We start from the raw sequence: 20,670 nt of genomic DNA, 5'->3' as shown, positions 1-20,670 counted from the left end.
TATATATATATATATATATATATATATTTTTTTTTTTTTTTTTGGGATATGTATTATAGCAGAAAGTAAAACATATTGTTTCTTTTTCAAAATTGTCAGTCTTATTTTGTTTTTAACGCAAAAAATAAAAACCGAAGAGGTGATCAAATACCACCAAAAGAAAGCTCTATTTGTGGGGAAAAAAGGACATACATTTTGTTTGGGTACAACATCTCACAATCGTGCAATTGTCAGTTAAATCGACGCAGTGCCATATCTCAAAAAATGGTCTGGTCATTAAAGGGGGTAAATCCTTCTGGAGCTGATTTTGTTGTCTAAAATTTAGCTTTGCTTTTTAAGATTTCATTGGGGTGTATTCATTTTTTGCAATATGTTCTTGAATGAATTTGTTAGGAAACATACTTTTTTGTGTGTGCAAATTACCAAATCTTGGTTCAAATCAATGGCCCCATTTGTGGGAGTATTTTGTAGTATAGTGTCCCATAGAAAATGTTGGTTCTGAAAGGAAAGTAAAGGTTTTGTGAAAAATCTTTTGGGGTGGGGTGTACTAATTTATGCTGAGCACTGTAAGGTTGTAAATCTGGAGATCTATCATTTACCTACACTAGAAGACATAATTAGCAAGTTGGCTATTGCAAGATACTTCAGTGTTCTATAAGCCAAGTCAGGATATTGTACGATAAAGCACAAAGCAGAGTCTGTATTTTCCTCCATTACTGTACTATACCAACTACATGCCATCCCAGTGCTTTGGTCAGTAACAATATTGTAAAGAAAAAAATGCAAAAATCATGGCTTTTATCAACTGGAGACCAGCTAAAACTAATTTTTAATTTACTATGAGATTAAAAAGAAGCAAGAGGGCTACATGTGGCAAAAAAAAAAACACCAGCTTGATAAGCCTGCCATACAGATACTATACCACATGAAGGGCAAGTAGTTACATTGAGCCAATGCAGTTTTTATTTTAGGGCATATCGCAGCATGCCACAGCATCAGACTCATTATTTTATGTAGAAGTAATCAGGGTGCCTGTAAAGCCACCAGAGCACTTCTACAGACTGAGAAAGTACTGGCTTTTCTCTTTCCTAGTGATACTCTCCTCGGCTCCAACGATGTAGCGTCCCTGATCTCCTTGCCCAGCTGCTGACATCTTCGGGTGGCCGGCTTCAGGGATGTGATCGTCTAATTTCTCAAGTCTCATGTTTCTTATTTTTATAGAAAAAAAAACGTTATACTTTACCTGCTCTGTGCAGTGGATTTGCACAGAGCAGCCCAGATCCTCTTCTCGAGTCCCTCTTCTGTGCTCCTCGCCCTTCCTGTTGGGTGCACCCACAGCAAGCAAACAGCTTGCTATGGGGGCAATCGAGCTATGTCCACTCACGGTTCCGCCCCTCGCCCCCTCTCTCTCCTGATTGGCTAGCTGACCTTAATTGATATTGCTGCTGTGTCTCAGCCAAGCGGAAGAGAAAGTCTTGGACAGCTGAGACACTCGTGCACATCACCGGACAGAGATGGGGCTCAGGTAAGTATTAGGGGGGCTGCTACACACAGAAGGCTTTTTATCTTAATGCATAGAATGCATTAAGATATAAAAAAAACTTCTGACTTTACAACCTCTTTAAGCACACACACCTGCATGCATGCCTGAGCTAAGGGCTGATGGACTCTGAGGCCTCGTACACACCACCCAACATGTCAGATGAAACCGGTCCGTGGACCGTTTTCATCGGACATGTCCGCTGGGATCATTTGGTCTGATGTGTGTACACACCATCAGACCAAATTCCCCGCGGACAGAATACGCGGTGACGTGGCGGCGATGTGGCGGCGACAATGACGCTGCGACGTGCGCGCACCAGGAAGTTCAATGCTTCCACGCATGCGTCGAATCACTTTGACGCATGCGTGGGATTTTGGGCCAGCGGAGCATGCTAAGAAACTTTTGTCCGCTGGAAACCTGTCCGCTAAGCCGGGAAACTGTCCGGTTGGCCCTACACACGACCGAACATGTCCGCGGAAACTGGTCCGAAGGACCCGTTTAAGCGGACATGTTCGGTCGTGTGTATAAGGCCTGAGAGGTTAATGATATATGAATCATCTGACCTTAATTAAGCCTTGGCCATTGCTACAGCTAGAAATACTAGGGGGCACGGAGACGTGCATAGACGAGTTTGCTTCAAATATAAAACATTTATGAAATGGCGTTCTTAGTTTGCGGTCCTTAAATGCAGTGTATTTCCACTTTAAGAGCTTCTATAACTATGCATGAAAAATACATCAGATATATACATCTGCTCCTGAATCTCTCTTCCTTCCCGTGAACTCAGAAGTTTTAATAGACAACTGATGTCACCAAAAAGAGGACCTGCCATCTGCACAATGTTATCACATAGGGAGCATGACAGTCCCTTGCAATAGCAATTATGTATTGTGTGTTAATTAGAAACTTGTGGTTATTGAAGCAGCCTGGATTTCATATCTCGTACATAGCCTGGCATACACAGTTTATTTGGCATGCAACTTCTCTGTTGATACACTATATTACCAAAAGTATTGGGACGCCTACTTTACACACACACATGAACTTTAATGACATCCCAGTCTTAGTCTGTAGGGTTCAATATTGAGTTGCCCCTCCCTTTGCAGCTATAACAGCTTCAACTATTCCGGGAAGGCTGTCCACAAGGTTTAGGGCATCATCTGATTTTTTTTTACCTTAACCACTTCCGGACCGCCGCATGTACATTTACGTCGGCAGAATGGCACGGACAGGCACATTGGCGTACCTGTACGTCCCTGCCTAGACGTGGGTCGGGGGTCCGATCGGAACCCCCCCCTGTACATGCGGCGGTTCCCGTGGCTTCAGGAGCGATCCGGGACGAGGGCGCGGCTATTCGTTTCTAGCCGCCCCCTTGCGATCGCTCCCCGGAGCTGAAGAACGGGGAGAGCCGTATGTAAACACGGCTTCCCCGTGCTTCACTGTGGCGGCTGCATCGATCGAGTGATCCCTTTTATAGGGAGACTCGATCGATGACGTCAGACCTACAGCCACACCCCCCCTACAGTTGTAAACACACACTAGGTGAACCCTAACTCCTACAGCGCCTCCTGTGGTTAACTCCCAAACTGCAACTGTCATTTTCACAATAAACAATGCAATTTAAATGCATTTTTTGCTGTGAAAATGACAATGGTCCCAAAAATTGTCCAAAGTGTCCGCCATAATGTCGCAGTCACGAAAAAAAATCGCTGATCGCCGCCATTAGTAGTAAAAAAAAAAAAAATAATAAAACTATCCCCTATTTTGTAAACGCTATAAATTTTGCGCAAACCAATCGATAAACGCTTATTGCAATTTTTTTTTACCAAAAATAGGTAGAAGAATACGTATCGGCCTAAACTGAGGAAAAAAATTTTTTTAGATATGTTTTTGGGGGATATTTATTATAGCAAATGGAAAAGACCTTGGGAAAAAACCCTAGGAAAAACACTGCGCTATCTAGTGAAAAAAATATATTGAAATGTGATGAAGTGACAAAGCAGCTGGTACCTATTGCTCAAAATACCTAAAGCAAAAAAATAACATACAAAAGAAAGGTACAGCGCTAATTAATATGTGAAAGTTCAAAATGTGTGAACAAATGAAAAAAGATGAATACCAAATGAATGAATATTCAATAATGTGGAGTGATAATAAAAATATATAACAGTCCATAAAGTGTCCAATAGTGAAAAAACGAGATTGATAATCTTCCACCAAGAGAAAGCACCAGTGTGGTAAAAATCCAATCTGCTTACCAGATCCACTGACCGTTTATTACAGCGGTCAGTTGAGCCCAGAGATATTTATAGTCCTCTCAAGCAGACTAATATCCAGCAGGTGAAAAGAGGAAGAATCAAATCGTCAGCTTCAAACTCCAATGAATAAGAAATGAACGCTCATATGATTAAGGAAAAAAAAAGAAGAACAGAGATGCTCCATGGTGAAGTACTGCGAGTAAAAAGGTCTTTAATGTAAAGTATTGCACTTACAATTCAGTAGAAGTAGAATGGCTTGTAAATAAACACAGCGTGTGCGGTCAATCGAATCCTAACAGCTGTTCTCCGTGTGTGTGGCTCTCTTCCGTACAGGCGATGACGAGCTGCGCATTGGCCACTCCTACGTACGTAGGAGTATATATTGGTCCGGTCCTTAAGTGGTTAATGCATAGAATGCATTAAGGTGAATTTTTTTTCCCTTTACAACCCCTTTAAATTCTTCCACCCAAACTCGCTCATTCATATCTTTATGGGGCTTGCTTTGTGCACTGGTCCAAATCATTTAGTGAAGGGGGGATTATGGCGTGGGGTTGTTTTTCAGGGATTGGGCTTGGCACCCTAGTTCCAATGAAGGGAACTCAACAGGCGTCAGCATACCAAGACATTTTGGACAATTATGACTGCACACCAGTGCACAAAAGAAGATCCTGACCTCAACCCGATAAAACACTTTTGGGGTGAATTAAAGCGTAGACTGTGAACCAGGCCTGACCTCACAAATGTGCTTCTGAAAGAATGGTCAAACATTCCCATAGACACACTCCTAAACCTTGTGAACAGCCTTCCCAGAAGAGTTGAAGCTGTTATAGCAGCAAAGGGAGGGGAAACTCAAAATTTAACCCTATGAACTAAGACTTGGATTAAAGTTCACATTCGTGTAAAAGGCAGATGTCCCAATAATTTTGGTAATATAGTGTATATGTAGCCTTTGTGTTATACAGCTTTGACCTCTACTTGGACCTGAACATGTTTGATAGTATATAGTGCATATGTGTAAAAAAAAAAAGTTAACCCATCAATATATGACATGTCTGGTCCTGAGTTGATATTTGGTGATAGTCTTTTGGTGGATGATACTATATATAGGATGAAAATAAGATGTAATGTGATTTTAATAATTCAAATCATTCACTCCTTGAACATATTTTTTCAGTTAACCTTTAGCTATATAGCCATAATAGTACATTACTGTTAATAATGTTTAATATGTTTTTTCTCTGTTTACAGTTGCTGGCTACGACATGATACGTATTTTATTTGGAGCTTTATAGGACCAGCTACATTAATAATCATGGTGAGTTTTTTTGTTTTGCCTTTTCCATGTTTGTTACACATCTCTTAATTGTCTCAATTACGTTATTGTGAAATTCAGACTATTAGGCCCCGTACACACCATAGAATCCATCCGCAGATAAATCCCAGCAAATGGGTTTCAGCGGATAGATCCTATGGTGTGTACACGCCAGCGGATCTTTATCCGCGGATATATCTCCCCTGGGATGGATTCCAGCAGATCGGATATTCGCTGACATGCAGAACAAATCCATCTGCTGGAAACCATCCCAACGGATGGATCCGCTGGTCTGTACAGACTCACCGGATCCATCTGTCCTAAGGGATCCCCCGCATGCGTCGTAATGATTTGACGCATGCGTGGAATTCCTTATATGACAGCGTCGCGCACGTCGCCGCGTCATAATCGCGGCGACGGCGCGACACGTCATCGCCAGAGGATTTCGGCGCGGATTTCAATGCGATGGTGTGTACACGCCATCGCATAGAAATCCGCGGAAATCCTCGAGAGGATTTATCCGCGGAAACTGTCCGCTGGACTGTATTCGCGGATAAATTCTCCCGTGTGTATGGGGCCTAAGAGATTTGTCAATTCTAGTAGTAAATGAATGTGTCTACCTACAGTTTTCTTTACACATCTACCGTGAGAGTACAGGTTTGCCAGGCCTTTTTGTGGGGTCTGGGGAAACAGTCTGTAAACACTATGAATTAATTGGCAAATTATGTAATATTAGGGCATGTTGCTGGTGCATTTGCCAAACTACCAGGAGAGGACAGTTTGCCTTTATTTAGTCCATGGCCAAATATTGACACTTTTTAAATTGTTGACATTTCTACTTTAAGAAAAAATTCCAATGGTACTGATATTAATGCTAGGCAACTCTGTTACTGCAATTGCCAAGAAAGCACACCAGCAGTTTACATGTTTGTGTTTGCCAGATAAGTTGTTAAACTGAGAAAAAAATGCACATGGCAATCAGTAATAATATTTAACACTCTCACTAGGCCATGCACTCAGTGTAGGTGGCAGATTGCCAACAGAATAGACTGCCAGGCATGCTGCCATGCAGTGGTATATACTGTTCTAGCAAAGGTGAGTATTTCTCTATCACTTAACCTTCTTTAACTTTTGTGTTGGAAATGTTTATACCTCACTTAAATGGTTAGGCCCTTTTCACACTGGTGATTCGAGCGTTATTCGAGCAAAGCCTCATCTGCAATCCCAATGTGCTAGTAAAGCACCGCTAAGACCCTAACGTTTTAGGGTGTTTTTGCAGTGCCTCAGTGTGAAAGGGTAAGGCGTTTTTACAGCACTTTCAATTCATTTCAATGGAGAGGGGCGTTTTTGGAGCGTTTTTTTTCAGCACCCAAAAGCTGCTCCAAAGATGCTGCTTGCAGGACTTTTCTCAACACCCCGCCAGTGCAACGCCTCAGTGTGAAAGGACAAGGCGTTTTTACAGCGCATTCAATTCATTTCAATGGAGAGGGGCGTTTTTATTCAGCGCCCCAAAAGCTGCTCCAAAGATGCTGCTTGCAGGACTCAGTGTGAAAGGGTCCATTGATATGCTTTATGAGCGTTTTAATGCTATTTTTAACGCTAAAACGTTGTAAAAATGCTTCAGTGTGAAAGGGGTCTTAATGATACCTCAAATAAGTGAATACAAGCTTGTCTATATAATAACTGACCCATGCGGTTGCAGCTATAACCAATAAAATTAAGAACGAACGATAACTGTGCAAAACGGATAACAATCTAATTTATTCAAACTTACTATTGTACAGAAAAGAAACTTGTATTAATCCGATATTGGCAACTATAACATACATGATATCACCTTAAAACAAAGATGTTATCAATGATACACAGTAATACGTTATAATGGACATACAAGAGCTATCCGTATATCAGGACAAATTGTGGGATAGAAAAAGTTACAGAATAGAAAAATAGAAGCAATATTAATCTTAAGCAACATCTTGAGATAGAGGAAACCTATTTTATATTCCTTCTCCACCAATCAACAAATGAAACAACTCTATTGGTCCAGAGTTGCATCAAATTCTGATTGGCTGCATCTCAAGCCTCTTTGCCTACCATGCCCAGGTCTAAAACTTGCAGTGCCTTTCTGTCTATTATACGTTTATGATGTGTTAAGCAACCCCTTTTGAGCCCAATCAGTTCTGACATTAGCATGCTAAGGACCCCTGCTGTGATGGAGCCTTTACGTCTGCCCAGGCTCTCTTCAAAACAAAAGAATAATTTAATTATCACCTGAAGACATTTAACCATTCCATGAGACAGGAAAAAAAGTCCTTTTAAAATATAAGCGGGACCTTATTTCATCATATCACAAAGTATATAAAGTCCTGTAAAAACATATACATACATCCTTGCAATGGTTCCCTTGAAGCTCCATGATATAAATATGAATTTCAAAATATCCACCACAGTCTCCCCTAAAGTTCATTCTTGAACTTATGTCCTCCTTCAATGATTTTGTACCCATCCACAACAGCCCAGAAGCCCCGACCCTTCCCACACTACCCCTGCCTCTTCCTTTCTTGAACGCGCTGGAACCCATCAAGGTAGACTTGAGACAGTAAAGAAATCCTGGTGCCTTTGAGATTTCACATCCGAACCATGAGTGTCTGTCTGTACTGCAATGTTTCATCGCCCCTCTGCTTTGGAAGAGCGGAACTCCAACATTGATGGCGGGATCCTGGCATATCTAGTCCTGTAACTTGGGAATATGGTGTTATGATTGTAACGATTGGATCGGACCGCAAGACAGCACTTTTCAGCATGGTGAAGGAAAGTTCAGGAGAGTCTTATTCGTGGCACATTTGTGTCAAGAAATTCTTCAGGTGGTGGTTGGGCGGGCCTCCGGACAGTCGTGCATGAATACAAAAAAGAGAAAGGAGAACGTCAGGGTACAGTTATTGGAGAAATGTCAGACAGGAGCAGTGGCATGGCCAATTAAGACTATAAAATAGTAGGTAGACTAGGGGAGGTATAATTACATTTGGGGGGGGGTGTAGAATTACATTTAGGGGGTAGAATTACATTAAGACATAAAAAACTGGATGTCCATGGATACTTTGGTTTCACTGGGTGTAAAATATGGTACTAACGGGCAGGAATGCTCACGCGTCTTAAAAAAACAAAATTATATGACTGATGTCTTAGTTACATTATCTTGAGAAGATGGACGATAGAAAACAAAAGAAAAAACTTAGAGCATAATAATAATTAAAGATGGAAAGGAAGAGAGGTGAGTAATGAAAATGAATAAGGAGAATAGTAAAAAATAAAAAAATAAATACAGATTTAATGCTGCTCCAGCCAAGACCTCTAGTTTATATTCCACTTTAGATTGTTAAAGAGCGTTGAATCGGTATTCAAAAAACAAATACCTAGTTGCCCTGACAACTTTTGCTGAAAGCGAGAAAAAAATATAGTTCCTTAACAAAAAGGGCAACTCCTCTCTCATACTAGTAATTGGCAGTATTTTTGCAGGTCAGGTACACAGATATTAAAGGGTCACTAAAGGAATTTTTTTTTTTAGCTAAATAGCTTCCTTTACCTTACTGCAGTCCTGGTTTCATGTCCTCATTGCTCGTTTTTGCTCTGATGTTGCTGTAATACTACTTTGTTCTGGACACTTCCTGGTTGTCTGGCTCCTTATGAAAAAAGTCATGGGAGACTTTAGTTTCGTTTTCCTAGCCATGACTCTCTATGGCACTGTCCAGCACAGAGGCATGAAACTTGCAAAGACTAAACTAGTTTCACTTTCGTTTTTGCATCTAAGAGGCACATTATATGATTAATGTTTATCTATTTTTAATCGTTTTTAAAAGGAATCAGTTAACTATTATGTCTCTATACCCTGTAAACAGTCATTTCAGCAAAACATTTTTTTTTCCTTTAGTGATCCTTTAACACCGTGAGAGAGAGAGAGAGAAAAAAATGATTAAAATTTTTAGAATTTGGGTAAACCTGACCTCACTTTATTATTACAAATTGAAGAGGCTTGTCCCTAGAATAACAAAAAAAAAAGAAAAATATAGATCTAGGGTCCTCTCTTAAATGCACAAAATACTCTACATCGGTCTCTTAATAGTGACCCGCATCGGGACCGCAACAGGGTGGCGTTTACTAAAGTTTTGGCCCTAAAACATCCTGATTTCCATCACCCTTGTTACCTCCTGCCATGCTCAACCTCAGGACTTCTCCAGAACCTCTGGCACTCCCCACCCCCATATGTCCAGCCAGGCCCTACCCTTTCCACACCTAGGTGTCCCTAGGAACTCTTTTATTCCGGGAAGCCTACCTCACCTCCACCGAAAATGTTACCTCAGCTAGCTCCATATCAGATAATTTCCAGCAGCTTTTATTTTTGTTCCACCCCCTCCCCTTAGATTATAAACCCCTAGAGCAGGGCCTTTCTATTCCCGCCTTGCACAAACTGTTACATAGTTACATAGTTAGTCAGGTTGAAAAAAGACACAAGTCCATCCAGTTCAACCACAAAAAAATAAAAATAAAAAAACAAAATAAAAAACACAGTAAAATCCTATACACCCAACTCCATACCCACGGTTGATCCAGAGGAAGGCAAAAAACCCCAGCAGAGCATGATCCAATTTGCTACAGCAGGGGAAAAAAATCCTTCCTGATCCCCCGAGAGGCAATCGGATTTACCCTGGATCAACTTTACCTACAAATCTTAGTACTCAGTTATATTCTGTACATTTAGGAAAGTATCCAGGCCTTTCTTAAAGCAATCTACTGAGCTGGCCAGAACCACCTCTGGAGTGAGTCTGTTCCACATTTTCACAGCTCTTACTGTGAAAAAACCTTTCCGTATTTGGAGGTAAAATCTCTTTTCCTCTAGACGTAAAGAGTGCCCCCTTGTCCTCAGTGTTGACCGTAAAGTGAATAACCCAACACCAAGTTCACTGTATGGACCTCTTATATATTTGTACATGTTGATCATATCCCCCCTTATTCTCCTCTTCTCAAGAGTGAATACATTTAGTTCTTCTAATCTTTCCTCATAGCTGAGCTCCTCCATGCCTCTTATCAGTTTGGTTGCCCTTCTCTGCACTTTCTCCAGTTCTCCGATGTCCTTTTTGAGAACTGGTGCCCAAAACTGAACTGCATATTCCAGATGAGGTCTTACTAATGATTTGTACAGGGGCAAAATTATATCTATGTCTCTGGAGTCTGTTGGCACCATTTAAATCCTGTTGCCCAAAGTTTAACTACCCAACTTTTAACTCCTCCCCGAATCCCACGGGGTGAGATCTTGCGTGGAGCCCCAGATCGAGGGAGATTATCAGTGGTCTTGTATGTCTTCCATTTTCTAATTATTGCTCCCACTGTTGATTTCTTCACACGAAGCTGCTTGCCTATTGCAGACTCATAGCTAGATTCACAAAGAGTTACGCCGGCGTATCAGTAGATACGCCGTTGTAACTCTGAATATACGCCGTCGTAAATTTAAGGGTATTCTGGAAACCAGATATGCTTAAATTAGGCTAAGATACGAGCGGCGTAAGTCTCCTATGCTGTTGTTTCTTAGGGTGCATATTTACGCTGGCCGCTAGGTGGCGCTTCCATTGAGTTCGGCGTAGATAATGCAAATGACTAGATACGCCGATTCAGAAACGTACGTGCGCCCGGCGCAATTATTTACGCCGTTTACATCAGAGATACGCCGGCGTAAAGATAAAGCTGCTCCCTAGGTGGCGCAGCCCATGCAAGGTATGGACGTCGGAACAAGCCTATCTTTTTACGCCGTTTGCGTAAGTCGTACGCGAATCGGGCTGGACGTAATTTACATTCACGTCGAAACGACTTACTTTGGAGCAATGCACACTGGGATATGTCCAGGGACGGCGCATGCACCGTTGGTTAAAAACGTCAATCACGTTGGGTCACCAGTCATTTACATAAAACACGCCCCCCTGTTCCACATTTGAACTAGGCGCGCTTAGGCCGGCCCATTTACGCTACGCCGCCGTAACTTAGGAGGCAAGTGCTTTGTGAATACAGCACCTGCCTCTCTAACTTACGGCAGCGTAGCGTATATGCCATACGCTACGCCTGCCTAACGTTGCGCCCGCCTACGTGAATCTGGCTATCAGTCTTCCCAGCCTGATGCAGGTCTACAATTTTGTTTCTGGTGTCTTTCGACAGCTCTTTGGTCTTCACCATAGTGGAATTTGGAGTGTGACTGTTTGAGGTTGTGGACAGGTGTCTTTTATACTGATAACAAGTTCAAACAGGTGCCATTAATACAGGTAATGAGTGGAGGACAGAGGAGCCTCTTAAAGAAGAAGATACAGGTCTGTAAGAGCCAGAAATCGTGCTTGTTTGTAGATTACCAAATATTTATTTTCCACCATAATTTGCAAATAAATTCTTTCCAAATCAGACAATGTGATTGTCTGGATTTGTTTCCATATTTTGTCTCTCATAGTTGAGGTATACCTATGATGACAATTACAGGCCTCTCTCATCTTTTTAAGTGGGAGAACTTGCACAATTGGTGGCTGACTAAATACTTGTTTGCCCTACTGTATATATTGAAAATGCACAAGTAGGTACACCTAAAAACAATGCATTTGAACACAATCAAATAGAACAGCAACTGAATGCTGGAACACACTAGCCTCAAAATTGGAGGTTACAGTAAATGTGTGGTCACAGACGATCCCAACATGTTTCGGAGATGTAGGTATTCAATTTCTTCTTCAGGGAATTTTTACAGGCTGTTTGTTCTATTAAAAAAAAAAACAATGCATAAATATATATAAATGCTATAAAATAAATATGGATGTATACAAGTACAGCAGGCAGGCAGGCAGGCAGCAAAACATCTACATGGGACATGGGAATTCATCATACTCACAGAGGATTATGTTCTTAGAAATACAGTACACATCAGAAGTTCACAAATAGGAGGGACTTGCATCTCTGCATTCGCTCAGTTGCATGAGGGACTCTTGTAACCGTGAGTGAGTCTGCACTAATGCATCTGACATTCACCAGGGATGATGGGATTCCTAAGAGGCCTTTATGTGGAAAGTAGTACATGCTGAGGAGCCTTGCAGCTTCACCTTGGCCGGATATCTTGCTATGAAGAGGATCTGATTCCTAATCTGGTTGTACTGAGAAGAGGAGCTCAGGTGTCAGCTAATTACTGTACAGACAGACAGGTTATATACATTGATGTGTATGGATTGCCTTTCCAACCGTGCACATCATCGCTTATAGCCCATCATCGCTTGTAGCTGATTGAGAAGCATCCCATGATTCAGTGAGGACATCATTATTCTGCAAAGCCTTGTTTGACGTCCCCTAACAAGGGTGGTCGCAGGCTTTTCGGTAAACCTTCATTTTTACCTGAGGTGGCAGGCTGCACAGGATTTGATTGACATCACCTTTATTTCCACATTGTTTGATTTCATTGGATATTCACGTTAATGAACTGTTCATGCATGTTTTTACAAAGAACGTTGCATGATCTATGGACATTGCACTGATTATTTCATATATTTTTATTCCTTTATGTCACTTATTCACTTACTATGCAGCGCTACACTTTTTTTGTATATATTCTAGTTGTGCCCCATATCAGGGTTATTGTGTCTAGCTGCAGGACATCTATCACAGATTTGTTTTCACTTTGTTCATATAATAATTATTTTACACCTAGTGCAAATTTCTTTTTTATAACTATACTATTGCGCTTGACTGTAGTCCCTGAGACTGTCACAGAGTGGGCCAGCATGGCGTCAGAAGCTGGCGTTTCTTCCCCCAGACATTCATGTGGTAGCAACCGATGCCCCTGCACCTGCGGTTCCTGTGGACGCTTTGTCGGCGGTCCTGGAATCAATTGTTGCCAGGGTGGAAGCTGGGTGTGGGCGCAAGGGGGGTAAAAACACCCCCTCCCCCCACCTTCTTCTGGGGATAGCTCTGACTCAGACCCGGGCCTGGATGTGCCCCAGGGCCCCGGTTCTGAGGTATCAAAGGATGCAGACCGGGACTATTCTGAGGGTGACTCCACGTCCGGGTCAGCGCAGGACAAGGCACTTGTTGGAGCATTTATCACCGCAGTGCGGGACACTCTTAAACTGGAGGATGCGGCTGGGGCATCTGCTGAGGTGTCGGTCCCTTTTGTGTCCCAAAAGCCGACCCGCACATGGATAAGGAATGGGAGCGACCGCAGAGGACCTCTTCGGTCTCTAAACACATGGCGGTGCGTTACCCTTTTAAGGAGAGCCTGTTTAAAAAAATGGGCATCTCCCCAGCTCATGGACCCCCTGGTGTCTAGGTTAAACAAAGTAGCCATGATTCTGGTAGAGGGGACCCCTGCATTTAAGGACCCTGCTGATAGGAGGTCTGAGGCACTGGGTCGGTCCATGTTCACCATGCTGGGATCGGCATTGCGGCCCATTTTGGTCACGGAACTAGTGTCACAGACATTGACCGAATGGGCAAAGTTATTGCAGCAGGAATTGGAGGAGCATCATGCCCCCCCAGGCTGCGTGGAACTCACTGACCAGTTAGTGTATGGCCTCAAATATATCTGAGATGCAGCTCCTCTGATTTCCAGAGCCTCGGTATCCGCGGTTGTTTTGCAGCGCCTGATCTGGCTAAAATGCTGGTCCGCGGACCAGACTTCCAAGAAGGCCCTGGCGGATTTGCCCTTCCGGGGAGGGAGGCTATTTGGGGCCTCACTGGATGACATCATTAAAGATGTCACAGGGGGTAAGAGCACGCTCCTCCCTCAGTCCAGAAAGGGTAAGGAGCCACACCGTAAGCTGGAAACCTTAATTTTCCGCACAGAAGCAGTATTTTCGTCAGTCCAGGCCTGCAGGTAAGCGTTCCCAGGCCGACAAGGGACCAGCTGAGGGACAAAAGTCCCTGGGTTTGCAGTCCAAACAAGCCTGTGAACAAATCTGCTACTGCATGAAGGTTTGCCCCCACCCGACCTCCGGGTGGGGGGACGTCTTCGCGAGTTTGCAGCTCGGTGGACCTCCCTGCTTTCCGACCAGTGGGTTTGCAAAGTGGTTTCATCAGGGTACAAGATAGAGTTTTTTTCTTGTCCACCGAACAGATTCTTTCCCTCAAACCTTCCTCTTCTTCTGGCTCGTCGGGATGCCCTAAGATGGGCAGTACAGGACTTGCTGAAGTGTGGGGTAATCATACCTGTGCCGCTGCAGGAAAGGTTTCAGGCTTTCTATTCTAATCTGTTTGTGGTCCCGAAGAAGGACGGAGTCCGTCCAATCCTGGACCTCAAGGCTCTGACTACCTTTGTAAAGGTTCAGATCTTCAGGATGGAATCAGTTCGCTCTGTGGTCACAGCACTCCATTCGGGGGATTTTTTTGCGCCCTTGGACATCAAGGACGCGTACTTGCATGTCCCCGTTTTTGTCAGGCACCAGAGGTTCCTGCGCTTTGCAGTGGGGGAAGACCACTATCAATTTGTGGCTCTCTCCTTTGGCCTGGCATCGGCGCCAAAAGCTTTCACCAAGGTGCTTGCCCCGATTCTGGCCTTGCTGAGACAGCGAGGAATCGCCATTGTGGGCTACTTGGACAATCTGCTTCTGAGAGATGCTTCAAGCGCAGAATTAGAGGAGGATGTGGCGATTGCCAGTCAGACCCTCCGAGAATTTGGCTGGGTGCTGAACTTCCAGAAGTCGGTACAGGTTCTGCCCAGAATATTTGGATTTAATTCTAGACTTCTCAAAGGCGAGGGTTTTTCTCCCTTTGGAAAAGTTGCAGACTCTTCGGACTGCGGTGAAGCTGTTGACATCCCGCAAATGGTCGTCGCTCCGCTTTTGCATGCGAGTCTTGGGTCTGATGGTAGCCTCCTTCGAGGCAGTACCATATGCTCAATTCCACACTTGAGCTTTGCAGAGGTAGATTCTGTCCAAATGGGACAGATCCCCGTTGTCCCTGGATTGTCAAATCCAGGTGAGCCAACAAGTCAGGGCTTCCCTGGTCTGGTGGTTGAGCTCTCCGGCTCTTCAGTCCAGAGAGTCGTTCCTTCCCTTTCACTGGACAGTGATCACGACGGACGCCAGCCTGACCGGTTGGGGGGAGTTTGGGGTGTTCAGTTGACACAGGGTCGCTGGACACAAGAAGAATATCGCCTGCCGATCAATGTACTGGAACTCCGGGCGATCAGGCAGCGCCTCTCCACATGGTCACAGAGGCTATAGGGGCGTCCGACCAGGATCCAGTCGGACAACGCCATGACGGTGGCGTATATCAACCATCAAGGAGAAACAAGAAGCGCGGCAGCAGCTTCAGAGGTGGCTCACATCTTGCAGTGGGCAGAGAGGAGCGTACCGGCTCTATCGGCCGTATACATTCCGGGGGTAGACAACTGGCAAGCGGACTACCTAGTCGCCAGATACTGGACCTAAGAAAATGGTCACTACACCCGGATGTTTTTCACCTCCTTTGCCTGAGATGGGGCGAGCCAGATGTAGATCTCCTGGCTTCTCGGCTCAATCGAAATGTGTTGAGGTTCGTGGCCAGGTCAAAAGATCCTTGGGCGAACGTGACAGATGCATTGGTAGCCCCGTGGGGACAGTATCGACTGATTTATGCCTTTCCCCCGCTGAAACTGCTGCTTTGTCTGCTTCACAGAGCAGAGGCCGAAGGGATCCCGATGATCCTAATTGCCCCAGATTGGCCTTGGCGTCCCTGGTACGCCGACCTGGAAAGACTAGTGGCGGATGCTCCTTGGCGACTGCCGTTGTGAGAAAACCTTCTGTCACAAGGTCCCATTCTTCATCCTGCTTTACAGTCACTGGCTTTAATGGCGTGGCTGTTGAAAGCCGGGTGCTGAAGGACCGAGGCCTGTTGGATTTGGTACCATGCTGAGGGCACGGAGGTCTTCTTCCCGGAAGCCTTACCATCGCACGTGTAAGGCTTACATTTCTATGTGTGAAGAGATGGGGTGGCATCCACATACATATTCAGTTTCTAGGATCCTGCTGTTTTTGCAGCGTGGCGTGGATCAAAAACTTGCCTTAGGCACTTTTAACCTCCCTGGCGGTATGATTATGTCTGGAATTTTGTACCAAAAGCGGTAAAATCATAAATTATAATATAATAAATAACTATAAATAATTATAACAAATAATAATGTAATTATAATAAAAATTATTCAATAATGTAATCAAATCAAAAACACTGAAATTTGCTCAGTTGCAGAATTGTCGCTGTCATTACTTTTATTTTTTTATGACGAATTTCCCCACAAATCGCTATCGCTCAATTCTGCAAGTGATTATAATTTATTATCGCTGTTTTCTAGCTGCTCTAAAATCACTTTTGACATAAAGGGACACTTTTTGGTTGCTATGGACAATCTACAGTTTGCAGGCAGAAAGAACAGTTTTTATTTTATAAAAGTACATGCAGAACACTGGGCAGACCACTAGGGACAAAGGGGGTGTGTATTTTTTACATACAGTACTGTAATCTGTAAGGCCTCGTACAGACGACCGGATCTATCCGCTGGGATTGATCCGCGGATCAGTTCCAGCGGACAAATCCGGTCGTCTGTACAGCCTAGCGGATATTTATTCGCGGAGATTATTCCGGCCGATTGATTTCAAGCAGATAGAAATTTCTTAGCATGCTAAGAAATCTATCCGCTTGAATCGTGTCCAGCGGATTGATCCGGTCGTCTGTACAGACTCACCGGATCAATCCGTCCGCTCCCATCCCTCGCATGCGTCGTAATGATTCGACGCATGCGTGGAAGTAGTTACCCTCCAGCGTCGCGCACGTCACCGCGGATGTTTTCCGCGCAGATTTTGATCCGATGGTGTGTACAAGCCATCAGATCAAAATCCGGAGGAGGAATATCCGCTGGAAACGGTCCGGCAGACCGTTTCCAGTGGATATCCCCTCGTCTGTACGAGGCCTTAGATTACAGTATACTGTATGTGATGTGTTTATTTATTTATTTATACTTTTTTTAATTTGGCACCGTTCTCCGCCCCCGTGCATCGTAACGTCGCAGGGAACAGAGATCGGCGGCACACAGGCACTGTGTGAATCGAGCGAGGACGCCGCTCGCTCACACAGCGGGTATGCATCGCAGGATGCAGGGACAAGGTAAGTAACTTGTGCCTGTGGAAGCTGCGAGGCGGCCCCGAGTCTGGCTCGGGGATACCGCTTTTGTTATTGAAATCTTACTCCCAGCTAGACTCGGGAATACTGCCAAGGGGGTTAAGGGGCAGATTTCAGCTTTGGCTGTTTTCTTTTAACGACCCTTGGCGACTCACTCACTAGTGAGCACTTTTGTTCAAGGTGTTCGACATGTGGCTCTTCCGGTTCGTCCACCACTGCCTCTGTGGGATTTGAACCTGGTACTCTCGACAATTAAGGAACCCCCCCTTTGAGAACATCAGAGATACCTCTCCTGACACTCTCCCAGAAAGTTGCCTTTCTACTGGCCATTACGTCTGTCAAACAAACGCACATATTCGCCAGCACACCGTGGATTGTTGATTACATCCAAAAGTTTAATGTAAAACAAACAGTCACCACGGTGTGCTGGCAAATATGTTCGTTTGTTTGATGGTTCCAGTGCTTAGCTGGTGATCGTTTCAGCACCCACCATTCTTCTATGAACTGTTTTCCAGGAACGTGTGCAATTGGAATATTAACTAGACCATTACATCTGTCAGACGGGTTTCTGGGTTGGCCGCCTTGTCTTGCAAGTCCCCCTACTTGGTCCTCCATAGGGATAAAGCTACGCCCGCAGCCTTTGTTTCTTCCAAAGGTGGTTTCGGCTTTTTATCTAAATGAGGACTGTAACGGAATGACCCGGGACAAACAGAGACTTTGGAAGGATGAGGGGTACTCCTGTACCGGCGTCACCAAGGAGTCTTATGTCTAGGGTCACCTTATGTCCGATAGGGCCATAGGGTGACTGAGAAATTATATCCTAAATTACAGGACAGGGGACATTACTGATAGCTCATATTGCAAAGTGTTGGTTTAATTTATGACTCATCTCTCTGTGTAGACTGTTGACATGTTAAATGTGGCTGGCTCTTGAAAGGCCTTTCATTGTGTGATAACACTGCTTAAAGCCTATTGATGCTCAGAGGTGTGAATACCTTTCTGTCAAGCTGTATGCAGAGACAGAACGTCTGTCTAAAGATGTGGATTGAGAAGAAATTTTGTGATGGTGTTTTGTTTGAATTTTGTTAATGAAGGAATGTGACTTCTCAGGTGCAGTGATAATTATAGCCCAGCGCCGAGATGTCTGGAATGTTTAGCAATTAGCCATCTGAAGGTGTATTGAAGCCCCCCCAGGGTGTGAGGTGTGGGTGGAGAGTTTGATTGTTCCTTTCATGCTTAAACTGTATATAAACTTGAGAGCTAACCATTAAAGTTGGCTTGCATTTGAAACCAGAACAGAGCTATGTGTCTCGTGTCTGGGGGGAATTCTTATGGGTCGTGTTCGTTTGCCTGATTGTGGAGTGTCGATAAGCTGTCGTGGGTTGATGGAAGGTCATAAACGGTGGTGACCGTTATAAGTGGTGGCACAGCAGTGGGATGTTTCCGTCGTCAGAAGGACGGCTACAAGGACACAGGACAATGGAGACGCTGTATGAACGGCTGAAGCTCTCTTCCCTCAAGGACTTACTGGAGAGCCGGGGGCAGATCGGCCTGCAATCGTAAGAGAAGAGACATTATTACAGAGCTTGTCCAAATGGATAGAGCTGAAAGGCCCAGCGTAACAGAAAGGCCCAGCATAACAGACAGGACACCCGAGGAAGAGTTTTTTGACCGGGCTATTAGACGTGGACTGGCACAGTATGGACCTAATCCTCCACCGGAGATCATAGACCGGGTTATAGCGGCTGTGGATGCCACTTGGCTACAGCAAAGAGATGCTGCAGCAGCAGAAGTCACAGCAGCACCAACTGAATAGAGGGGAGAGGTACAGATGCCAGTCACCATGGAAGTGAAGTTCCAGGGAGCCGGGGCAGTTGGCCCCTCTCCCCAGCAACAAGCTGTGGTGGTAAAGCGTTTACTCCCAGCTGAATCACTGGCAGCAGGGCAGGATGCTACTGGCTGCTGCACACAACTGCAGCTTGAGCTGACATCGGGGGATGGGAGTGTGGTCTCCCCTCACAGCCACACAGCGGAAGAGCTGGCAACAGAGCAGAGTGCCACAAACCTCTGCTCTCAACTAGCAGGAGAGGGAGTTCCTGTGGGAGTGGATGGGACTGTGGTCTCCACTCAAAACGACCCAGCAGAAAAGCTGGCAACAGAGCAGAGTGCCACAAGCCTCTGCTCTCACCTAGCAGGAGAGGGAGTTCCTGTGGGAGTGGATGGGACTGTGGTCTCCACTCAAAGCAAGCCAGCGGAAGAGCTGGCAACAGAGCAGAGTGCCACAAGCCTCTGCTCTCAACTAACGGAAGAGGGAGTTCCTGGGGCAGTGGATGGGACTGTGGTCTCCACTGACACAACCCCAGAAAATGGTGCGTCACCGAGACAGGAGGATGTCGGCTTTGCTTTGCAAGCATTGGGGGATTTTCACCTACCAGTGGATGGGACTTCAGTCTCCACTGGTATACCCCAGGGATGGGGGCCAGTTGGCCCAGATCCCCAACAGCATGATGGACTGAGCCCAGTCACCCTGTCTTCTCTCCAGCGGCTGAAAGGACTCCAGGGAAACGGGCCAGTCCAGGCCTCTCCCCAGCAGCAGGCATGTTCTCTGAGAGAGGCAGAGGTTGGCAGGTTGAGTAATGCTCTGTTTGGAGCAATTTATTTGGGGTACGGTATGGATACCAGCATTGAAGGACTGGTACTACTGACTAACTTCGGAGTCAACCCGTTTGGGGTCTCCTCCTGTGTAAGTCTCCCACCGAAAGGGGAGAGATGTAACGGAATGACCCGGGACAAACAGAGACTTTGGAAGGATGAGGGGTACTCCTGTACCGGCGTCACCAAGGAGTCTTATGTCTAGGGTCACCTTATGTCCGATAGGGCCATAGGGTGACTGAGAAATTATATCCTAAATTACAGAACAGGGGACATTACTGATAGCTCATATTGCAAAGTGTTGGTTTATTCTATGACTCATCTCTCTGTGTAGACTGTTGACATGTTAAATGTGGCTGGCTCTTGAAAGGCCTTTCATTGTGTGATAACACTGCTTAAAGCCTATTGATGCTCAGAGGTGTGAATACCTTTCTGTCAAGCTGTATGCAGAGACAGAACGTCTGTCTAAAGATGTGGATTGAAAATAAATCATTGTGTGATGGTGTTTTGTTTGAATTCTGTTAATAAAGGAATGTGACTTTTCAGGTGCAGTGATAATTATAGCCCGGCGCCAAGATGTCTGGAATGTTTAGCAATTAGCCATCTGAAGGTGTATTGAAGCCCCCCCAGGGTGTGAGGTGTGGGTGGAGAGTTTGATTGTTCCTTTCATGCTTAAACTTTATATAAATTGAGAGCTGACCATTAAAGTTGGCTTGCATTTGAAACCAGAACAGAGC

At 44.7% G+C, this 20,670-nt stretch overlaps 1 protein-coding gene across 18 annotated transcripts in view; it reads left to right on the top strand.

Annotated features, from left to right (window-relative positions):
- The window catches only part of ADGRL3 (adhesion G protein-coupled receptor L3), a 1,059,382-nt gene that overhangs the window by 745,246 nt on the left and 293,466 nt on the right, over positions 1-20,670 (top strand). For all 18 annotated transcript variants that reach the window (XM_040322560.1, XM_040322545.1, XM_040322548.1 and 15 more), the window contains one exon: positions 5,050-5,116. In XM_040322560.1, the coding sequence (XP_040178494.1) occupies positions 5,050-5,116 (67 nt within the window). The remainder of the gene's footprint in view (positions 1-5,049; positions 5,117-20,670) is intronic.

Source organism: Rana temporaria, chromosome 1 (genome assembly GCF_905171775.1).
Source record: "Rana temporaria chromosome 1, aRanTem1.1, whole genome shotgun sequence".
Classification (NCBI taxonomy): Eukaryota; Metazoa; Chordata; class Amphibia; order Anura; family Ranidae; genus Rana; species Rana temporaria.
This window is presented reverse-complemented; position numbering and strand designations above follow the sequence as displayed.